Source organism: Dama dama, chromosome 4 (assembly GCF_033118175.1).
Source record: "Dama dama isolate Ldn47 chromosome 4, ASM3311817v1, whole genome shotgun sequence".
NCBI classification, from domain to species: Eukaryota; Metazoa; Chordata; class Mammalia; order Artiodactyla; family Cervidae; genus Dama; species Dama dama.
In genome coordinates this window covers 11,431,695-11,451,664 of record NC_083684.1, presented here as the reverse complement: position 1 = coordinate 11,451,664, position 19,970 = coordinate 11,431,695, and the positions used below count along the sequence as shown (strand labels likewise).

The window sequence follows — 19,970 nt, the reverse complement described above, 5'->3', positions numbered from 1 at the left end:
ACTTACTTCCTTTCTGTCCTTAGGTACTATGTAATATGGTGCTTTATAGTCAGTAGGTGTCCTTTGAATCTCTGACATCGGATTAAATTAATAACTTAAATAGTTAAAATTAGTAGGCTTCTTTATTTGATAGATGTACTTAATTTGGTGAGAATACGAAAGTTCTCTGTAATCAGAGAGCAAGAAAGATTTAATATCTTTATTTTTAGTGTAAGAACTTCTCTGCAACTTAAGCCTTTGAGCCTTGAGATATGGTTTCCTTCAGATCACTAAGTTGAGTCTCAATTACTGTTTCCTTTAACTAATTGATTTTTATTTTGTAGATCATATAATGATATGGCTGGAAGCATCTGTGATGGGTAGAAAAGTTGCTGTCAGTATTGTTCTTCACACAGATTAACTGTAGGTCCTACCCTTGACTTGAGTTAAAGGGGAACAGACCTGCTAGAATCAGCAGAGACTGTCTCTGGGCAAGTAGTTACAGGTTTAGACCCTTGTACTCAGACCGTGGTGTGTGGTCCAGCCCTGTTGGCTTCGACTAGATGCTTTTAGAAGTGAAGAATCTGGGGCCTCAGCCCAGACCTTATCAAGTTGTGATCTGCAATTTGATAAGATTCCCATGTGGAGACTGTGGTTGCCTTGGAAGAGGAAATTGATCAGGGTCAACCAAAAACAATGGCAGGTACAACTTCTTAAAAGTGCTCTTCCTCCGTCTCCACTTTACTTCTTTCTTCTCAAGTAAAACTATCCTTATAGTACATCTAAATCACCAGTTTGATCAAATCTAGTGCATTTCTCCCCCAATTTCTTCAAGTCTGGTTTAAACCAACATAGTTTGAATAACTACAGACGATACCCATATACATTCACATTGATCAGAATTCAGGCTTTATTATTGTTGTGCAGTGTGAAGAACTAAAGCTTAATTCCAAGCATACATAATTAAGCTTATAAAGAAGGATTTTGTTCCCAAAACATATTCAACATTTAAAGGGAAAAAAAGATGTTTATTTGAAGAACAGAATATACCTAGAATTGTTTGCTTCCAAAAAACCCATTTCCCCCAAGCCTTAACTTCATAATTTCGTATTAAGCAATGACATTACATTACACAATCTAAACAATTTAGTGGGAGCAGCACTTGGCAGAATAAAAAAAATAGTTTAGATGTACATGTAACTCAAAAAATATTATTTAAATCCAACTTCCAACTTTCCATCTAAATATAGATTTTTCTCCAGTAGACTTAAATATATGATTGTTAAAATATATATGTGTGTAAAATATGTTTTTTAAAAAAGGAAACAAAGATGTATAATATCCACTGTTGATTTCATAAAAAAGGGTACACTAAAGCAGGGGAAAAAGGAGACTTAAAAAATTTCTCTTTTTCTGTACAGTCTGCTACTCTGTTCTGCCTTAGGTTTTCCTATTCAAGTTGGAAACTGTAATGTAATACTGGGGTGGAAATTGACTAAATATGCTGCCTTAACATTTCCTTTCAGATCTTTACTGGGAACTTAAAAAAAAAAGATGTGTATATCACTGGGGGCCGGGGCAGGAGTGGGGTGGGTTTGAAGAAAACAGAGTTAAACCAGAACCTGTACAAGACTTCTGTGTATCTACGTGACGGAGCAGTTACATGTCCCACCAGGGGATGCTGCAACTCAAAGGGCGACGGGCTAATAAGATGCTATCACGAGGAGGGAGCGGACTGAGCATCAGACGGAAAAGATTTGGGATTATATAGCACCTCATCACTCAAATACATACGAAACCTTTAACAGAAAATCTTCCAGGTAGCCTACAGCTTGCTTTTCTGACTATTGTCTTTTCAATACACACCTGGTCTGTACAAGAAGAGGGACCAGGAATGAGAAAGGTCTAATAGCCCATTTTGCAGAAGCTACTTGAGCAGTGTGTACATGACGGAATGGTTATTTTCCGATCCCCCATTCCCCGTGGAGGGCAAAAATCACAATACAATTTGGTAGCAAACTTGGCTGTCTCGTATTCCTAGGGACATAGCCTCCCCTATGACGATTTTGACTCATTCTTGAGAACCATCAGCCTGTAAACCATGACCGATCCTTCTGGGAAGATGCACCTGAGAAGGGTCTATTGAGGGATGGTGAACTCACATATGTACCTCTTGCTGCTACGACAGGCCTCGTCACTCCACTTGCCCTGAGCTGACTGGGAGAAGAGGGCACAATTTTCCCGCTTGCCACCGTTAGGCTGTGCCTGGTCCCAGTTGAGGAAGGAGATGGCAAGCCCATTGACGTCGACAAACTTGCCTTCTGTGACCATGTCGTTGATGCCCAGCCAAAAGTCATTGACCCCCGGCAGGCTCCTTTTACCATAGTCTCGGAGGGCGTTGATTTCATCAGCGCTTCTGGGGACAACTAGGGTCCCGCCCTTGGAAATGCAGTCTTCATTGGCTTCGTGGAAGTGCTTCAAGCCTTCCGCGGCAAGGTAGCACTTCTTGTGAAATTTTGTGCCTCGGAGACAGACTGTAAAGATGTGAGATTTGACACATTAACATGCTGTGGGAGTATAATAATCTAGAACTGGCCCTGGCCAATAGCAGTAAGTAGTTGTGGAAAGGACGATGCATAGAGATAATGGTGAGTCAGCGTGTAATGAAGACTCTGGTACAGAGTCAGGCACTGAGCCAGGCATTTTACATAAATGAACCCATCTCATAATCACAACTGTCCCATGATGTGGGATTTTTATTACTCATGTCCTTACATATCAGGATAGTGAAGCCTGGGGTTTCCCTGTGGCTCAGTGGTAAAGAATCTGCCGGCCAATGCAGGAGACACGTGTTCAGTTCCTGGGTCCTGAAGATTCCCTGGAGCAGGAAATAGCTACCCACTCCAGTATTCTTGCCTGGAGGATCCCATGGATAGAGGAGCCTGGTGGGCTACAGTCCACGGGGTCACAGAGTCAGACGTGACTGAAGCAACAGAGCACAGAATATAATGAAGCTTAAAAGAGTTGTTAGTATGTAAGAAGGTGACTTACTTGCATGTAAGATCACAGCAGATAACTGAGCCCACAGCAGATAACAATGAGCTAAATATTGTTTATCTTATCCAGGGTATGAGCCAAATATAAAGATAGCTCTAAGGCATAGCATTGGAGAGTCAGGCTTCAGGCTGCAGTGCCTCAGCTTGGTGTCAGTTCTGATATTTACTAGCTGTGTTAGCCTTGGACAAGTTATTTAATTTCCCCATGCCTCCGTTTCCTCATCTGTAAACTGAGAAGAATTATAGCAGCGTCTGTCTCATAAATTACTGAAGGAGTAATGTGTTGATGATGGACATGAGTTTGAGCAAGCTCCGGGAGTTCGTGATGAACAGGGAAGCCTGGCGTGCTGCAGTCCATGGGGTCGCAAAGAGTCAGACACGACTGAGCGACTGAACTGTGTTGATGTTTATAAAGTATTATAGCCCCCAACTATGGCTGAAGGGTTAACCAAGCTCTTTCCCCTTCTGCAAAGGCATTTGACCTTCCTTTAACTTTCTAATTCTGTTCCCCGGGAAACTTGATAAAGAGCCCTGCCGGCAGTGTAACTAGGCAATGTTGATTAGGGTCAGAATGGCTCAAGACTGGTAACATACGGCTGGCCTGGGAGCTATCAATGTGCCGTGCTCAATCGCTCAGGTGGTCTGACTTTTGTGACCCCATGGACTGCAGCCCTCCAGGATCCTCTGCCCATGGGGTTTCCTAGGCATGAAGACTGGAGTGAGTTGCTGTTTCCTTCTGCAGGGAATCTCCCTGACCCAGGGACCGAACCCATGTCTTCCATGTCTCCTGCACAGTAGGTGGGTTCTTTACCACTGAGCCCCCTGGGGAGCCCTGGGGGCCATAAATAGCTGATGGAAAAGCCATAACTTTGGTCTTCCTTGAAGGCGTTAACTATTGTAATTGGGCAGCTCCCTTCTGGGACCCTCGAAGCTCTGCCTTTGGAGTGGCTATAACAGTATTCCTCCCTGAGGATGTGAACCTTGCAAGCCAGGGGTGTTCCTGAGTCTGCCCAGCGTGGCTCTCATTTCCGCATCCTGGGAGCTTCATAGGCTGCTGGGAGATCTGCTCTCTGATAAAGGAACATTCACTGCTGCCCTCTGCTGGCAAGCTGTGGTTCTAACCCGGCTCTTCTCCAGAGCATCTGACCTACTCAGTGTGGCCAGAGCTGAGTCCTGTGACCCTGGGTTTAGTTCCACCTCGGCTGAGCTCTCAGTGGGTTATTTTGTTGTCGTTTAGTTGCTAAGTCCTGTCTGACTCTTGTGACCCCATGGACTGTAGTCTGCCAGGCTTCTCAGTCCATGGGATCTCCCAGGCAAGAATACTGGAGTGGGTTGCCATTTCCTCCTCCAGGGGGTCTTCCTGACCCAGGGATCAAACTCAGGTCTGTTGCATTGGCAGGCAGATTCTTTACCACTGAGTCACCTGGGGACCTCAGCATGTTAGTAAACAGCTAAGGAATGCTGGTTATTGTATCTAGTTAATACTTCCTTCAATTTTCTTCCATTGCCTAATGAAGAAGAATTGTGGGGACTTCCTGGTGGTCCAGTGGTTAAGGCCCTGTGCTCCCAAAGCAGGGGGAAAGAGTTCCATCCTAGGTCAGGAAACTAAGATCAGGCATCTCGCATGTTGCACAGCACAGGAAAAAAAAAAAAATTATGGATGGACTTCTAAAAGGTATTATTGAAATGCCTGGTTTGATTTTTATTCCACTCATTGAGAGGTGAAGGAAGTGGAAAATCAAGCTGATTTCCCAAAACATTCATCCTCCCAGCTTTTTAATCCTTGGTCCTGGACGCATCTCTGACTTGTCAATGTCTCTCTCTCTCTCTCTCTTTTGTTAATGTTACCTAGAACGATATATACTCTCAATGTGGTTTGAGTTGCTGGCTAATCACAATTTCTTTTCCTATCTTGTTGAGATAAGACGAGTCTCACCTGTCTGCAGGGCTTGCATTTCCTTCAGGGCATTGACTTCTCTCCAGAGCTTTTCCACTTGAATCTTCAAGTCTCCATCCTTTTCTGAGGATTTGTTAGAGTGGGGTGGGGTAGGATGAATTAAAAAAATATGATTAAAATAAAGTAAATAAGATAAAGTTTCAGAATACAGAACGTAAGCTGAGGGTGATTTTGATGAAACTGAACCCAGAGTACATGAACAACAGTGAATGAAAGCAAGTTGTTCAGGAAGATTTGTAAGGGTTTGGTGGGGTAATAATACTGGAAGTTTCTTCTGCGAGGTGGGGCACCTGTGTATCTCTCCAGCCCTATCCTGTGTGACTCACTCTCCGTCACTAGACTTCAGACTGGTTGATTTTCCATGCATTCTAGAACAAGCTGCCTCATCTCAGGACCCTTCGAGTGTGTTCTGTCTGCCTGGAACCCTCTTGGCCCAGGTCTTGTCCTTTTTCTTTTTCTTAAGACTGCAGTTTTATTTCATTTTGGCCCCACAGCATGTGGGATCTTAGTTCCCCAACCAAGGATCAAACAAACTCTCACGCTCTGCACTGGAGGCGTGGAGTCTTAACCACTGGACTGCCAGGGACCTCCCTATTCATCTTCTTATCAAGCTTAAACATCTCCTCTTCTGAGAAGACTTGCTGATCACCCTCTCTACATCTCCCTGGCAGGTCTCTTTCCTTGAACCTTTATTTTTCTTCCACACACTTTCTCCAGTCTGTAATCATGTTTCTTTACTTACTTAGTTTTACCTCTCTGGTTGTCCATGGTATTCCTGATGCTACACATGATGCTTGGCACATAATCAATTTCATAATATTTATTGAGTGAATAATGGCACACGATGGCATACAGAATACTTTCATGTTATTTTCACTTACTCTTCAAAGATAGTTAGGCATGGAGGAAAATGAGATTCCCATTGAAGAATGAGAATGAACTCAATAAGCTAAACTGGCAAGTAAGTGGTAGAACTCATACTCAGACTTAAGTGGGTCTCCAAGTCCCCTGTCCTCAATACCCCTACTTAACTGATGCTCCAGGTATAATGGGTCTTAGCAGATTTAAGTGATTTTCATGGAGAAGTATGGAAAGGCAGTGATAACGAGCCCTATAAAAATGCTTCTGTGTTAAGGACTAGCAATTTACTTAGTCTTGGATGTCCCCTGATTAGGCTAATCTTCGTGGCTTTCCTTGGGTATAAGTAAGGAGTAGGAAATTAGTAACTTTGACTAATCAAAAATCCAGACCTGATGGGCAGTGTCTTAGAAACTGACAACTTGTGAGCTCTTCAAAAGCAGGAATTATAATAAATCTTAATACACATTTAAAAATATTAAAGCCACCATACACTGTGTACCAGGAGCTTAATTCTTTCAATGTTACTATGAAATAGACAATATCATTTCAGGAAAAAAGAGAGGCACAGAAAACTGAATTAACCTGTCAAAGATCACCCAGCTAGTAAGGTGCAGAGTTGGGATTCAAATCCTGCTGTCTTCAAATCTGTTCTCTTTCCACGCCTCCCGTCTGCTTCTGGACAGTGATCACCTTTACCTGCTTGGTCCCTAGTACGTAGCCTCAAGCAGCTAAGATGCTTAAAGCTTGATATGGCTGTTCGCAGCTGCCTCTTTGTGGGGATACCACATGGAGAATCTGTGTTCTGTCTTGGGTGTTTTCAGGACAGGCCAGTATCCAAGCATGGCTGATTCATTTTCCCCTTAAACATGTGCTTTGCCAGTCAGGTGTTTCCACATTCGGGTTAGGAAATGCCTTCTGGGGTATCCAGGCATGGACAACCATTCTCAAGGCATCCAGTAGCTCAGCTGAGAAGCACAATAACTCAAGGGTTTCCTCAATGGGACCATTCAATCCAGAATAAATATAGGGGTACATTCAGTATGCAAAGCCAGTGGCTGTTGGGGGCCAGACTTGCAAAGACTGCTAAGTTTTCTTCCAGGTTACAAGTTGTGAGCCAGACAAATGTCACCGCAGTTCCTCTCAGCTTCCTGCTCCACACTATTTAAGTAAATGGCCTCCACAGGGGAGTTGTAAACATTGTAATTAACATGAAGACACATGAATTAATATTAGGCTCCTGGGAGACCATTATGGAAATCGTTATCCAGGTGGCTTGAAGTCTGCTTCTGCCCTTTGTGAGAAATGTGGTTGTGTCTTGTCAAAATGAATACAGGGAACAACTATTTCACTAAATAGAGATTATATTTAATTCATTGCTACAACATAACTTGCATTGTTCAACCTAATTTGTTGAGGCCTGTGAAGTGAATAGCAGGAGAAACTTGTTTTTGGAGCTAAATCACTCAATTACCATTTTGAGTTTTTTGGTTTTGTGTTTTAAAGGCTCCCTTTCATTTTATTATTGTTGTTCTCCAAAAATAGGTACAGGATAAGAATGCAAAAATAATTGCTGGAAGAAATGACCAGTAAATACACGAAAAAATATCTCAACCTCGTTAATAAGCAAAGAGATGCAAATTAAAAGTCTTTTTGGGGTTTGTTAAGCCAGCACAGCTTAAACTGGTGATGGGTCAGGTTGTCAAGGTGTTTGTTGGTGTTAGTCGCCCAGTTGCGTTTGACTCTGAGACTCCTTGGAGTGTAGCCCACCAGTGTCCTCTGTCCTTGGGATTTTCCATGCAGGAATACTGGAATGAGTTGCCATTTCCTTCTCCAGGGGGTCTTTCTGACCCGGGGATTAAACCTGGGTCTCCTGCACTGCAGGCAGATTCTTTAACTTTTGAGCCACAAGAGAAACTCAGTGGGTGCTCTCGTATACTGAAGTTGAGAACACGAGTTCATGCTACCGTTTTGAAAGACAGGTAGTGTAATTAACTTACAATTTTACTTCTAGAGAAGTATCATCATGATATTCTAGCATGGGGATCAGTATCTGTGTACAAAGCAATTCACTGAGGCACTGGATCAAAAAGAGATAGATATGATGAACATGAAAGTTCACCAGGAAAGAACAGATTAAATAAGCCATAACCTATTCTCACATGGAATGTTACGCAGCTTTTAAAAGGGCTGAGGAATGCCTTATGTGTGAGGTTATCCAAGAGTTAACAGATAAAATCAATTAGTCTGCCAAGTACTTTAGATAGCCAACACTTATTTTGTTAAAAGTAGGGCTTCCCGGGTAGCAGAGTAGTAAAGAATCCACCTGCCAAGTGGGAGACTCGGGTTTGTTTCCTGGGTTGAGAAGATCCCCTGGAAAAGGAAATGGCAACTCACTCCAATATTCTTGCTTGGAAAATCCCATGGACAGAGGAGGCTGGTGGGGCTACAGTCCATGGGGTCGCAAAGAGTCAGACACAACTTAAAAACTAAACAACAACAAATCAATTTTTAATTGGGCATCAAAGAAAACTCTGGGAATATTATCTCTTAGCAGTTAATCATGGTTAATTCTATGGAAAGAATTGAGAGAGAAAAAAAATGACTTTTGCTTTTGATTTCATAAGATTTGGTATTATTTTCAGGCAGTTAAAATGTATGGGGGAAAAGAACTGTTTAAGAGGTTTAGGGTAATGGCTTCGCGTATTATAGAATCTACTTTCTTGGATCTCACAGCAAAAAAGGAGCAAAACTGCTTTGGAAGGATGATATCTAGGATTGGACCCAGTCGGTTAAAAAGCAAACAAAAGCATGTGTGTACGCTTGTGTGTGTGTGCCTTGGAGGATAGAATATAATGCCCTGAACTGCAGTTATTTCAGGAACACACACACACATTCACATATTCATACCCCTCCCCACATCCCTGCTGGGTGGTCACCAGCTGACCACTCCTTCTTCATGGTAAAGAGATGCTGGCTACAAAACATGCCGCATCACCCAGAAGAAATGCCACATCTTTCCCCTTCCTTCCCCTGTCCTCATCTTCCACCAGATACTTCATCGCTCATGAGAAATGTTTTAATTTCTCTTTAAAGGAGGGAACAGAGAAGTGTAGTATTTCATTAAGAAAAAAAATTCCATTTAAGAGGGACGGGTTGGGGTGGGCCATTGGAGGGGAGTTCAGAAGGGAGGGGACATATGTATACCTGGCTGATTCATGGTGATGTATGGCAGAGGCCAGCACAGTGTTATAAAGCAATTATCAAAAAAAGAAAAAAAAAAAAACCTTACATCAGACCTAAAGTAGGGCACTTCATAATCTTAAAAACATGACCCAACAAGAGAAGCTCCCTTTTCACCAGCCAGCTATTCGTGTTGTGTTAAATCAAGACTTTAACTTTGTTGATATTATTGTTTGTGTTTTGTTACTAATGAAGTGAAATTGATGAGGAAATAGTGTCAATATTTATCTTGAAATATCCTATATGAGAGTAACTCAGGATGAGATACACATCATACCACGCCTTTCTTGATGATTTAGTTTTGATTTAGTTTCAGTGTGTTGCATGTACATTGCCATTATCTCTGTCCCTTGCAATTCAGGGCTTCCCTGGTGGCTCAGTGGTAAAGAATCTGCCTGCAAAGCCAGAGACCCTGGTTCAACCCCTGAGACAGGAAGATCTCCTGGAGAAGGGAATGGCAAGCCACTCTAGTATTCTTGCCTGGAGAATTCCAAGGACAGAGGAACCTGGTGGGCTACAGTCTATGGGGTCATAAAGAGCTGGACACAACTGAGTGACTGACACTTTCACTTTTTCAACCCAATGCAAGCCACTGCAAATTGGGATTGCTTGGAGATTGTTTTGCATTAACATGTCTTCAAATGTTATATGATTTGTGTGTTGAAATATTTTTAAGTGAAAGACTTAAAACTTCTCTATGACATGAAAAAGCTTAAGCATATAATACAGACTGTCCCTGTATTCCCAGGGATATGAAAATATATCTATTGATGAAACAGAAGTCACATTACCGGTAGCTCTGTCCTCTACTACACATTGAATAAGATTCTAGTTATCTTGCAGATAAATTTGAACAGCTGTACAATATCTATGAGTGAAACAGTATACTCTATTAATTGATTTGTTCTACTCGATTCGGGTTTCCAAATAGCAGGTGCTGTATCCAGTTTGTCACACTCTAATGACATCCTCTGGCCCAAGCTCACCTGATAAAGGGCATACAGTACAGAAAGTCTTTTTGCAAAAGCCTTTCTTGTCCTACAAAACCCAAATCCTATCATATGACTCCTTTAAACGTCAAACAGCCCCAGAGAACTAAGAGGTCACTCGGTCCCCTGAAAATGCCACATCCACATGAAGCCATGGTACTGCCACCAGAAATGGTCTCCTGGGGGAGTCTGGAAATGAACATGGTCCAACTCCTCCCCACTCTGAGCAAGCCTAGAGTTCTGCGGACAGAGGCACCCTGTTACCTTTCACTCGGCGTTTGCTGTGCTTCCTGGCTTTGAACTTGGACGCGTGGCAGCTGGTCTGGTCCAGGAGCAAGGTGATAACCAGGATGTAAATTACAAGTCCATTCTTTGCCATGGCTCTGGGGCGAGTCTGACAGCCACCGTGCCAGCGCCTCCGGAGTACCAAGGGCCGAGCAGACTTCACAGCCACATCTTGCCCTGAGATGCCTGGGGCCAGCTTTATAAAAGCGCGCTGTGCAGCTTGGCTGGGATCCTGCTGACGGAATGTTTGAGTGCCTCTGCTGGCTGCAGCATAAGGAAGCCCCTGTTCTCACGTCTCATTGAGGCATTAAAAAAAAAATTTCCTGTGAAGAAAAATTTTCCTACTTGACTTGCCTTTTCAGAGCACATCAGAGTTTATGAAGGGACTGAAAAGTCTTATCTTTCTTTCTTTTTTTTCCTTTTTTTTTTTTTTCAATCTGAAGTCCAGAAAGCATGGGGTCTCTGTGAAGACTCTGATATTTAAGTCTCTGGTTTGGAGCTCTGAGGTTCACTTAATATTCTGAGAAGTGCATTCAATGACATACGCACATCTAGCAAAGTTACTGTGTGGGAGTATGTGCACGTTCTGCCAGAGCACCGCCTGTGTGTCTACACACACTTATGTGTCTACACGGCTCATGTGGAGCTTGGGAAGGGTTTAGTCACACGGAGTAATGGAGATGGTCAAAGGGCCACAAAATTAGGATTTTGTGGGTTTAGCAAGAGTTAAATTCTTGGGGAAACACACCTTAGAAAGAAAAGAAAGACTGAATTTTTTCCATAAAAATTAATGTAAAATATCAACCATTACCATCTCGCAGGTCTCTACCAACTAACACTTTATTCCTGTGAAATTATCTCAAACACTTAAAAAACACTTTCAAAGGAAATACAGAAATAACAGAGAAATAGAGTGAAAGACTTGCTGTAATTATTCTTACCTGGACAATAAATGGGCTTTAGGAAAAGTACTGAGACCCAGGGACTTACCAGGTGGTTAAGAATCCGCCTGCCAAGCAGTAGACTTGGATGCAATCCCTGGGTTGGGAAGATCCTCTGGAGGAGGAAATGGCAACCCACTCCAGTATTCTTGCCAGGGAGATCCCATGGACGGAGGAGCCTGGTGGGCTACAATCCATGAGGTTGCAGAGTCAGACGTGACTTAGTGACTAAACAACAGTAGCAACAGCTACTGTAGACTCTTAGGACAAAATAAGGACCTTCCAGAAGTGTGACCAAGTTAGACCCTGGGGAAAGACCTCCGTCCTGACTAAGTGACGACACTATCTGGATGACCAGGTGCAGATGGAGGGCAGGGTTTGTAGATTTTGGAAGGTCCCAAGGATCAAATTCATTGTATCTTTTTTTTTTTTCTTTTGGAGACAATAAAGGAAGAATCAAGGGGTGATTAATTTCTTGTGAATCTTAGTGAGAAAAACCAGTGTAATTCATCTTCATTTCCCTCCTGCTGAAGCCACCTTGTAGACTGCCTACAATACTGACGTCCAAGTAAGACCAGTGACGTAGTAAAGTCTAACATAATATAATGCATGAAATAAAATGTGTGAGTTTAAAAATAAAGATTTTACTTATAATGTAAACTTGTACTGATGTGGGCAGTCTATATATAGGCCACTGAGAGCATCTTGGAAACAAACGAGCTGGGTTCATATTTTACTCTCAACTGTTTAGCAGCTGTGTGATCTTAGGCAAGTTACTGAACCTCACTGAATCTTTTCTCATCTTAATAATGGGTTAGTTAGGGATGCTAACTTTCAGGGTTGTTGGAAAGAGTCAACAAAGTTATGACAATAAGCATTCAGTGTGATGTCCAGTGCTTAATAATAATAGTGATGATGATAATAGTAATAATACCTATAATTTCCTTAACATAATTTATAATAGTACAGTAATGCCAGATGTTTTTAGTCTTCACAGCAAGCGTCTGGTATAAACATTCTCTGCATTTTACGGATGACTGGAACTGAGCCTCAGAAAATTGAAGTGGATTTGTTCAGTGTCACTCAGGTCCCAAGAGTGGGAGTTGAATTTAAAATCTATTTCTGATTGACCCAGAAGATATTTCTTTTGATCTGGGGAACATGTGTTTTGATTTGAAAAGGGAAAAAGGATCGATGTTTTACAACTATCTTGTGATTGATCCAAAAGCTTTCTGCCAGCTTCTCAAATCCTTTACTCTGAGAAGAGACTTCACGTTACAGAACAGTGGTGGATAGCTAATGATTCCTCTTAGGTCTTTGGTCTGTCCTGTGCTAAAGCTAGGCTTATAAGAACACGTATCTTTAAAAAGAAAAAATCCATGTTGTTTTAAGCTGTTTTCCCTTTTCAGGAAAGCCTCTGACACCTTCCCGATTTGTTTTTTGTTAGCCAGATCTGAAAGCCCATGCTTGCTTCTAAAATTAGCAAACTATTTTTAGAGTAGTTTTTTTTTTTGTCATAAATAAATCCAGGTTTATTGTTTATCATCCATCTTGTATTTTAATTGAAGCATAGTTAATTTACAATTCTGTGTTAGTTTCAAGTGGTTCGGTTATACATGTTAGTTAGGGTTAGTCACTCAGTCGTGTCTGACTCTTTGTGACCCCATGGATTGTAGCCCACCAGGCTCCTCTTGTCATGGAATTCTCCAGGCAAGGATACTGGAGTGGGTTGCCATTCCCTTCTCCAGGGTATCTTCCCAACCCAGGGATCGAACCCAGGTCTCTAGCATTGCAAGCACATTCTTTACCATCTGAGTCCCAAGAGAAGCCCTCAGTAAACATACATATATTCTTTTTCAGATTCTTTTCCATTATAGGTTATTACAAGGTTTTGAGTATAGTTTCCTGTGCTATACAGTAGTAATAGTAGTTATCTATTTTCTACAGAGTAGTATGTGTATGTTAATCCCAAAGTCCTAATTTATCTCCTTTTCCCTTTGATAACTGTAAGTTTGTTTTCTATGTCTGTGAGTCTCTTTCTGTTTTATAAATAAGTTCATTGATATCTGGAGCACTTTTAGATTTACAGAAAAATTGAGCAGAGACTATTGAGAATTCCCATAGATCTCCTCTTCCCACCCTGCCCCACAGCCCCAGTTTCTCTTATTATTACCACCTTGCATGTGTGTGTGGTATGGTTCCTCTGTCCATGGGAGTCTCCAGGCAAGAATACTGGAGTGGGTTGCCATGCCCTCCTCTAGGGGATCTTCCCAAACCAGGGATCGAACCCATGTCTCATTATATCTCTCACTTTGGCAGACAGGTTCTTTACCACTAGCGCCAACTGGGAAGCTCATGTTATTAACTGAAGTCTGTAGTTTATATTAGGATTCACTTTTTCTCTTGGCGAGTTCAGCAGGTTTGGGCAAATAAATGCAGCCACCATTACAGTAGCGTGGAGGATAGTTTCATGAAAGCACACAATTGTTGTTCTAATTAAATATTTGAGTATTCACCTCTTCCTCACTGCTATTGCCTGAGACGGCTTAGGACTCCCTCCTGTCTGCCCTGATCTCCTGCACCCACTCCTGAGATGGCCGTGTTCCTTCTCCAGGCTTCAGGCTCTGTCTGGGGCTCTCCACTCTTACCTCTCCACCTGGAACTCCTCCTTCAGCCTCACAGCTCTGCTGCGCATGCAATGCTTCCAGCTGGATCTCCAAAGACAGCTTAAACTCATGATGCTTTAAATGCAGTTCTGCATTCTTTTCCTATTCATGTCCCATGGTTTTTTAAATTTACTTTCATTTATTTGTTTTTCTGTGTGTTTTTCTGCAAACCTCAAGGCTTGCAGGATCTTAGTTCACAGATCAGGGATTGAACCCAGGCCACCACTATAAAACTGCTGAGTCTTCTTAACCCCTGGACCACCAGGGGATTCCCCCGTGAATTTTAAAAGGTCCCATTCTTCCTGAGCCCCCCGTATCAGAGTTAATGTTCCATCATGCGCCAGTTCCAAAACCTGGGTGTCGTCTTGGAGCAACTGGCACTCACTGTTGCCCTCCACACCCCTCTCCACAACCTGGTCAACAGCACATGCTGCTGTGGCTCCTGCCTCCACATGCCTTTGTCTCTCCTGCCGTCATCCCGCCCCAAGTCACTAAGAGCTCCACCCTAGCCCGTCTCATCCCTGAGATGAGGCTGGGCTCCCGCCCAACCCACAGGAACTAGCCACAGGTCACTGATATGATCTTCACTCTCCTACTGAAAACCCTCCACATTTTTCCATGGAAGCTTAGACTTCTCGCCGTAGTTTCCAAGGCCCTCTTACCTGGCAAGAACTTACCTGGTTCTTCCTGCTGACTTTCTCCAGTCATCGAGACCTTTTTTCAGCCTTGACTTATTTTCAATTCCTCCATCCACCCCACCATTCCTTTCCACATATATTTTTTCCTGTCACCCTGTCCCATCCTAGGGCTTCCCAGGTGGCTCAGTGGGTAAAGAACCCACCTGCCAAGGCAGAGATGGGGCTTCAGTCCCAGGGTTGGGAAGACCCCCTGGAGAAGGGCATGGCCACCCATGCCAGTCTTCTGGCCTGGAGATTCCCAGGGACAGATGAGCCTGTCCATGCCAGAGGCGGGCTACAGTCCATGGGGTTGCAGAGTCGGGCATGAATGAAGCAGCTGAGCATGCACGTGCACATGCATGCCATCCCTTCCCAAACTTGGCATGTGCCCAGATCAGGAACATTTAGTGTATGGCTTCCTGTTTCCAGGTCTGAACTCCCAGACACGTCTTCTCTAACTGCACAGTCTAGGAAGGTCCTGCCCTGTTTTCTCCACCAAAGGACTCTGCTTCCTTTATAGCCCTTATCACAATTTGGAACTTATTGCTAAATATTTTTACTTCATGGATCTCCTGCAGGATGTCAGGCTCACCAGCTAGTCTGTAAACTCCCAGAGGGCTGGGGCTGGGTCGAACTGACTCAACTTTGCACGTGGTGTAGTATTTGCTCAATAAACATTTACTCATGTTTGGCAGGACAGTTTTGCTTTGCTTCCCTGCCTTCCCGCCTCTCCTCTGAGGCTCCCATAGCAAGGCACTTGACCCAGGAAACAGCATTTCAACTCATGGAAGAGCAAAGAGCCCGAGGCTCTTATTTGGAGGAATAACACCTGGAGTCATGCTAAGAAACCACCCGTCTCAGCACTGGGGACATTGCAGGTGCTTGGCCTTGAGACCAGACAGGGATGGGAACTTTCCTTTCCTCCTGGAGAGACGCCCGGTCCAGGGGAAAACAGTGGAAACTCAACGTCTGCACGATCGGCTAGAAGAGGTGGAGGGTGGGGGTAGGGGGAGAGTCGGATCTAAGGATATTCTCAAGGTAAGGATTTGTGTCCCTGTCCCCAGTGTGATTCACATGAGACATGGCCCACCCCTTGAGGTGGACCCCCACCCCTCAAGACTGCCAAAGGAAAAGCAGGAAGAGAAATGACAGTGATCTGGAAAGAAGCCTGTTATGAGCCACACACACATCAAAGTAACGAGGCGGGCGGGGCGGACGGGGGTGGATCTGGCCCTCCCCAACCTGGCCCTTGGGAAAGACAGGACTCGCTGGGTTTTCTTGGAGGCTGAACAATTGCTCTTTTGTGGAGCAGCATGTTGTCATCAGCTTGTCCCCTGGGCTACACCTGGGCCTCTGAAAGGGCTATTTAAGAAAAAGCCGACATTTATAGCCAGGGAATAGGAGCTATAAAAATATTGCCTTTAGTCCCAAAGTGTTTGGTGAGGATTTTAAAACTGTCACCAGGGCTTTATTTTCTTTATTAAGTTGCTGTTTACAACAGGTCCCCTGGTTACCCAGTGTCACTGGTGTGTTGCTATTTTAAAGTCGCTTCAGGCTGTTTTTCCGAGGATCATATTCTAGCAAATGTCCATCTGGCCCTGTTGCTGTTTGCTGTTCATCCTCAGGGTGGAACACACGCGAGGGCTGCATTCAGAACCTGGGGCAACACTCGGGGGCAGTGATGGAATGAACATGGGAATAGCAGGAGCAAAGCTGGGCTGTGTGGGGGTGCTGGTGATGGTGGGTGTGCAAGCTGCCCTCTTCCTATGCAGGGCTCCTGTCTGTGGCTGGGGCCCGTGGCCCTGGACTCTGAAGAGGAGGCTGGGGACAGCTCTGGAGACAGTAAAGGCTCCAGCGTTGGACAGAGAGAAAGAGCAAGGCCACTGACAGTTTTGGGGTTAAAACTTCAGATCTGGGACTTCCCTGGGGGTCCAGCAGATAAGACTCTGTGCATCTGCTGCAAGGGCGCAAGTTCGATTCCTGTTCGGGGAACCAAGATCCCACAGGCTGCATGGCATGACCAAAAAAAAAAAAAAAAAAATTTCATAAAAGTTGTTAGTTATATGACAATGGTCAGACTTTGTCAACTCTCTGAACCTTGGTTTCTTCATCTGTCTTGTGGAATGGTTGAGAAAACCAGAGCATGTGTATAAAACATCCAAGCCACAACTTGTCACAACAGGTGATGGATGAAAGCGCTTCCCTCACTCATGTCATATAGATGCTTGAGGCACCAGCCCTGTCCCAACCCCAGCCCTACATACAGATTTGGTCCCATTTGTTCTTGCACAGAACATACTTCTATCTAAGGACTTCTACACACTTTATGCTTATCTTGTGTTTGTCTCCCCCACGTGTGTTATCTCGGACAAGGACCCTGTCCTGTTCCCTTCTGGTTTCCTAGACCTGCGCCGTCTGATGTAAGTGTTCAGTGGCCACTTGCACCTAGTAGCTGCCAGGTTGGATAGCACAATTTTGGAGCCTCAAAACTGGCTGATGCTTCGTGGACACTTACAAACGTGCATTGCATGAAATGATCCAACCAAGAGGGTTTGGAGTAAAGAGATGAGTGATTTATATTCCTTCAATCCTATCTAATCCCTGGGTCAGGAAGGTCCCCCGGAGAAGGCAGTGACTACCCACTCCAGTATTCTTGCCTTGAGAATCCCATGTACAGAGGAGCCTGGCAGCCCATGGGGTTGCAACAGAGTCAGGCACAACTGAGCATGCAACACACAATCTTATCTGAACTATTGTGATAAGATTTTTTTTTTACCTAAATACAGTAAGGAAGGGCCTTTTCAGGTGGGGCTAGTGGTAAAGAACCTGCCCATCATTGCAGGAGACATATGAGATGAAGGTTCAATCCCTGGGTTGGGAAGATCCCCTGGAGGAGAGCATGGCAACCCACTCCAGTATTCTTGCCTGGAGAATCCCATGGACAGAGGAACCTGGCGGGCTACAGTCCACGGGGTCACAAAAAGTCGGATATGACCGAAGCGACTTAGCACACTTGCATGCACGCAGTAAGGAAGGCATTGTTATCCTTGTCTTGTAGAAGATGAGACCTAGTCTTAGTGAAACGGTTTTTCTTAGCACCCTTGGTTTCTAAGCGTCCGTCAAACGGGGCTCTCCCGCTCAGGAATCAGCAGCGGGTGAGGCCCACCTGGCGGTGAAGGGGGACTTCGGGCTTCACGGGCTTACCTAGGAGATCAGTGTGAAAATTTCTGGTAAAGTTGGGGTAATGGAATCTCAAGTTTAGGAGACACTTGTAGTCATATATTTGAACTTGAGGCATGAGTCCCTGTCCAATCTACTTTGAATGCTTCTCATGACGGAGGACTCACTACCCAGCAGGGCAGCTGGTTCTTCCGCTAGAAAGTCCTGCCGTTCCTTCCTCCATGCCTTCTCCCATCTGTTGTGGCCAGCTTTCTTTCTTGGATGCCTGCCCCAGTTTAGTTCATGAAGGCCCCTGAGGTTGCTCTATCTCTCCTGCCCATTTGCCACTATTCCACCATTGCCCCAAGCTCCCGGGATTCTCCCTGATGTTGGTTGGATGGCCCCTCCCGAGGCCGAGTCCCTCTGCTCCGCCCCGGGCCTGTGGGAGTCACTCCTCTGGGCCAGTGTGTGGTGTGTGATCTCATTTCCAACCAGCTCCCTCCCCTCTTGCAGGACTGAGTGTTCTGGCTCTATCCACCCTGCCTCCGTGTGGAGCCTCTCAGATGGTGGCTGAGGCCACCGCATCCTTGGCCCCAGACAGACACCTCACTGTGTCCTTGCTTCCCACGCCGGCGTGCAGTCGTGGAAAGTGTGCAGACGATCTCACCCCAACCTGGGGGTGAATTGTGGTGGCTCGCTCATTTGCTCGCTTTGTGATTTGGGCCAGCTCATTAACCTCTCTGATCCACACGCTCCTGTAATTTGGGGACCATAATGACTATATGCCAACATGATTGGAAAGATTAAAAAGATGCCCTAGAAGCAATCAACAGAGTGGCTGATACAGAAGAGAGATTTCATATGCGGGCTTGCTGTTAATAAATTATTCGTTATTATTACACTGTCCCAGCTTTTAACGACTTCACCCTGAAGTCACCCACCCTGCCCCCCGCCCTGGCTACCCCCGCCGCCGTCCCATCCTCCAAGTACTCACTGTAGCAAACAGAGCACTTTTCATGGAAGCAAACATTGGTTTGTCAGTCTGTTTTTCTTAGGTGTACCGATGGTCCAGATTTATTGTGAGCTGTGCCTGGCCCTGCTGCCAGGGCAGTTTGAGAACACAAATAAGTCAGTCTTCCCCTCCCGCCCGCTGAGGACAAGGCGGGTCCACAGCGGGCAGAGCCTTCACAGCTCCTCTCTGTGGGTCTCCCAGGGTGGGCTCCATGGAGATCGTGCTCAGCCTTGGGGGCGGGCAACAGTGAGGCCCTTATCCTCCCTCGGAGTTCAGGGGCTTGTGACTCCGCCTGTGCTCCAAGCAAGATGACAGCAGGTTGCAGGGTGACCCTCTGAGAAGGCCCGCCTTTCTGGAAAATTAGCTCAGTTCCCAACTTTAAATCCATGACATCTTACTGGCGGAAACTTAGTGACCGAAGTCCAGTCACCTCGTGTACCCGTTCCGTGGGCTTGAGTAAACAGTCAAGCTGTTCCTGTTGGTTGAGATGACATAAAAAGGATGGCGTTTGAGGTCACTTTTCCAGCACATGCTGCCTGACACTGAAACCCTCAGTGGGTAACCAGAGGAAACTAGGTCCATGGGATCTGATTCTCAGAAAGAATAGGAAAAGGAAAAAAAGCTGGGTGGATTATAGGGGCAAGGCGTTACTTATACTTCTTTTGACTCTGAGTGATTGTGAGGAAGAGAAGAGGCAGATGGTGAAGACATGAAAGTCAGTCGTGTCCGACTCTTTGCAACCCCACGGTCTATACAGTCCAGGGAATTCGCCAGGCCAGAATACTGGAGTGGGTAGCCTATCCCTTCTCCAGGAGATCTTCTCGACCCAGGGATGGAACCGGGGTCTCCTGCTTTGCAGGCGGATTCTTTACCAGCTGAGCCACCAGGGAAACAGATGGAGGGGGAGAAAACCAGTTTGATGTTGGACGAGTCAGTCTTAAGGTTTTCATGGGACACTCAGCTGCGTCTGTCTCATTGATGACTGGAAATGATAGTTGGACACTTGAATGAGGTAGAAAAAGAGAGCTCCTTGAGCACATCAATCATTTGTTAACAGAGAATCAAAGACATGTTAATAGTGAGAAATTGATGACGGAGATGAAGCCAGGATACTCAGATGGTGAAAAGAGTAGAATCAGAGACAAGTC

At 44.8% G+C, this 19,970-nt stretch overlaps 1 protein-coding gene across 1 annotated transcript; it reads right to left on the bottom strand.

Annotated features, from left to right (window-relative positions):
- Positions 1–906: 906 nt before the first annotated feature.
- On the bottom strand, positions 907–19,172 carry CLEC3A (C-type lectin domain family 3 member A). The gene is made up of 4 exons (XM_061134051.1): positions 18,805–19,172; positions 10,347–10,690; positions 4,972–5,055; positions 907–2,513 (listed from the first exon to the last, which is right to left on the bottom strand). The coding sequence occupies exons 2-4, from the start codon at positions 10,459–10,461 to the stop codon at positions 2,119–2,121; spliced, it is 594 nt and encodes a 197-aa protein (XP_060990034.1). The 5' UTR covers positions 10,462–10,690; positions 18,805–19,172; the 3' UTR covers positions 907–2,118.
- Between the last annotated feature and the right edge of the window lie 798 nt (positions 19,173–19,970).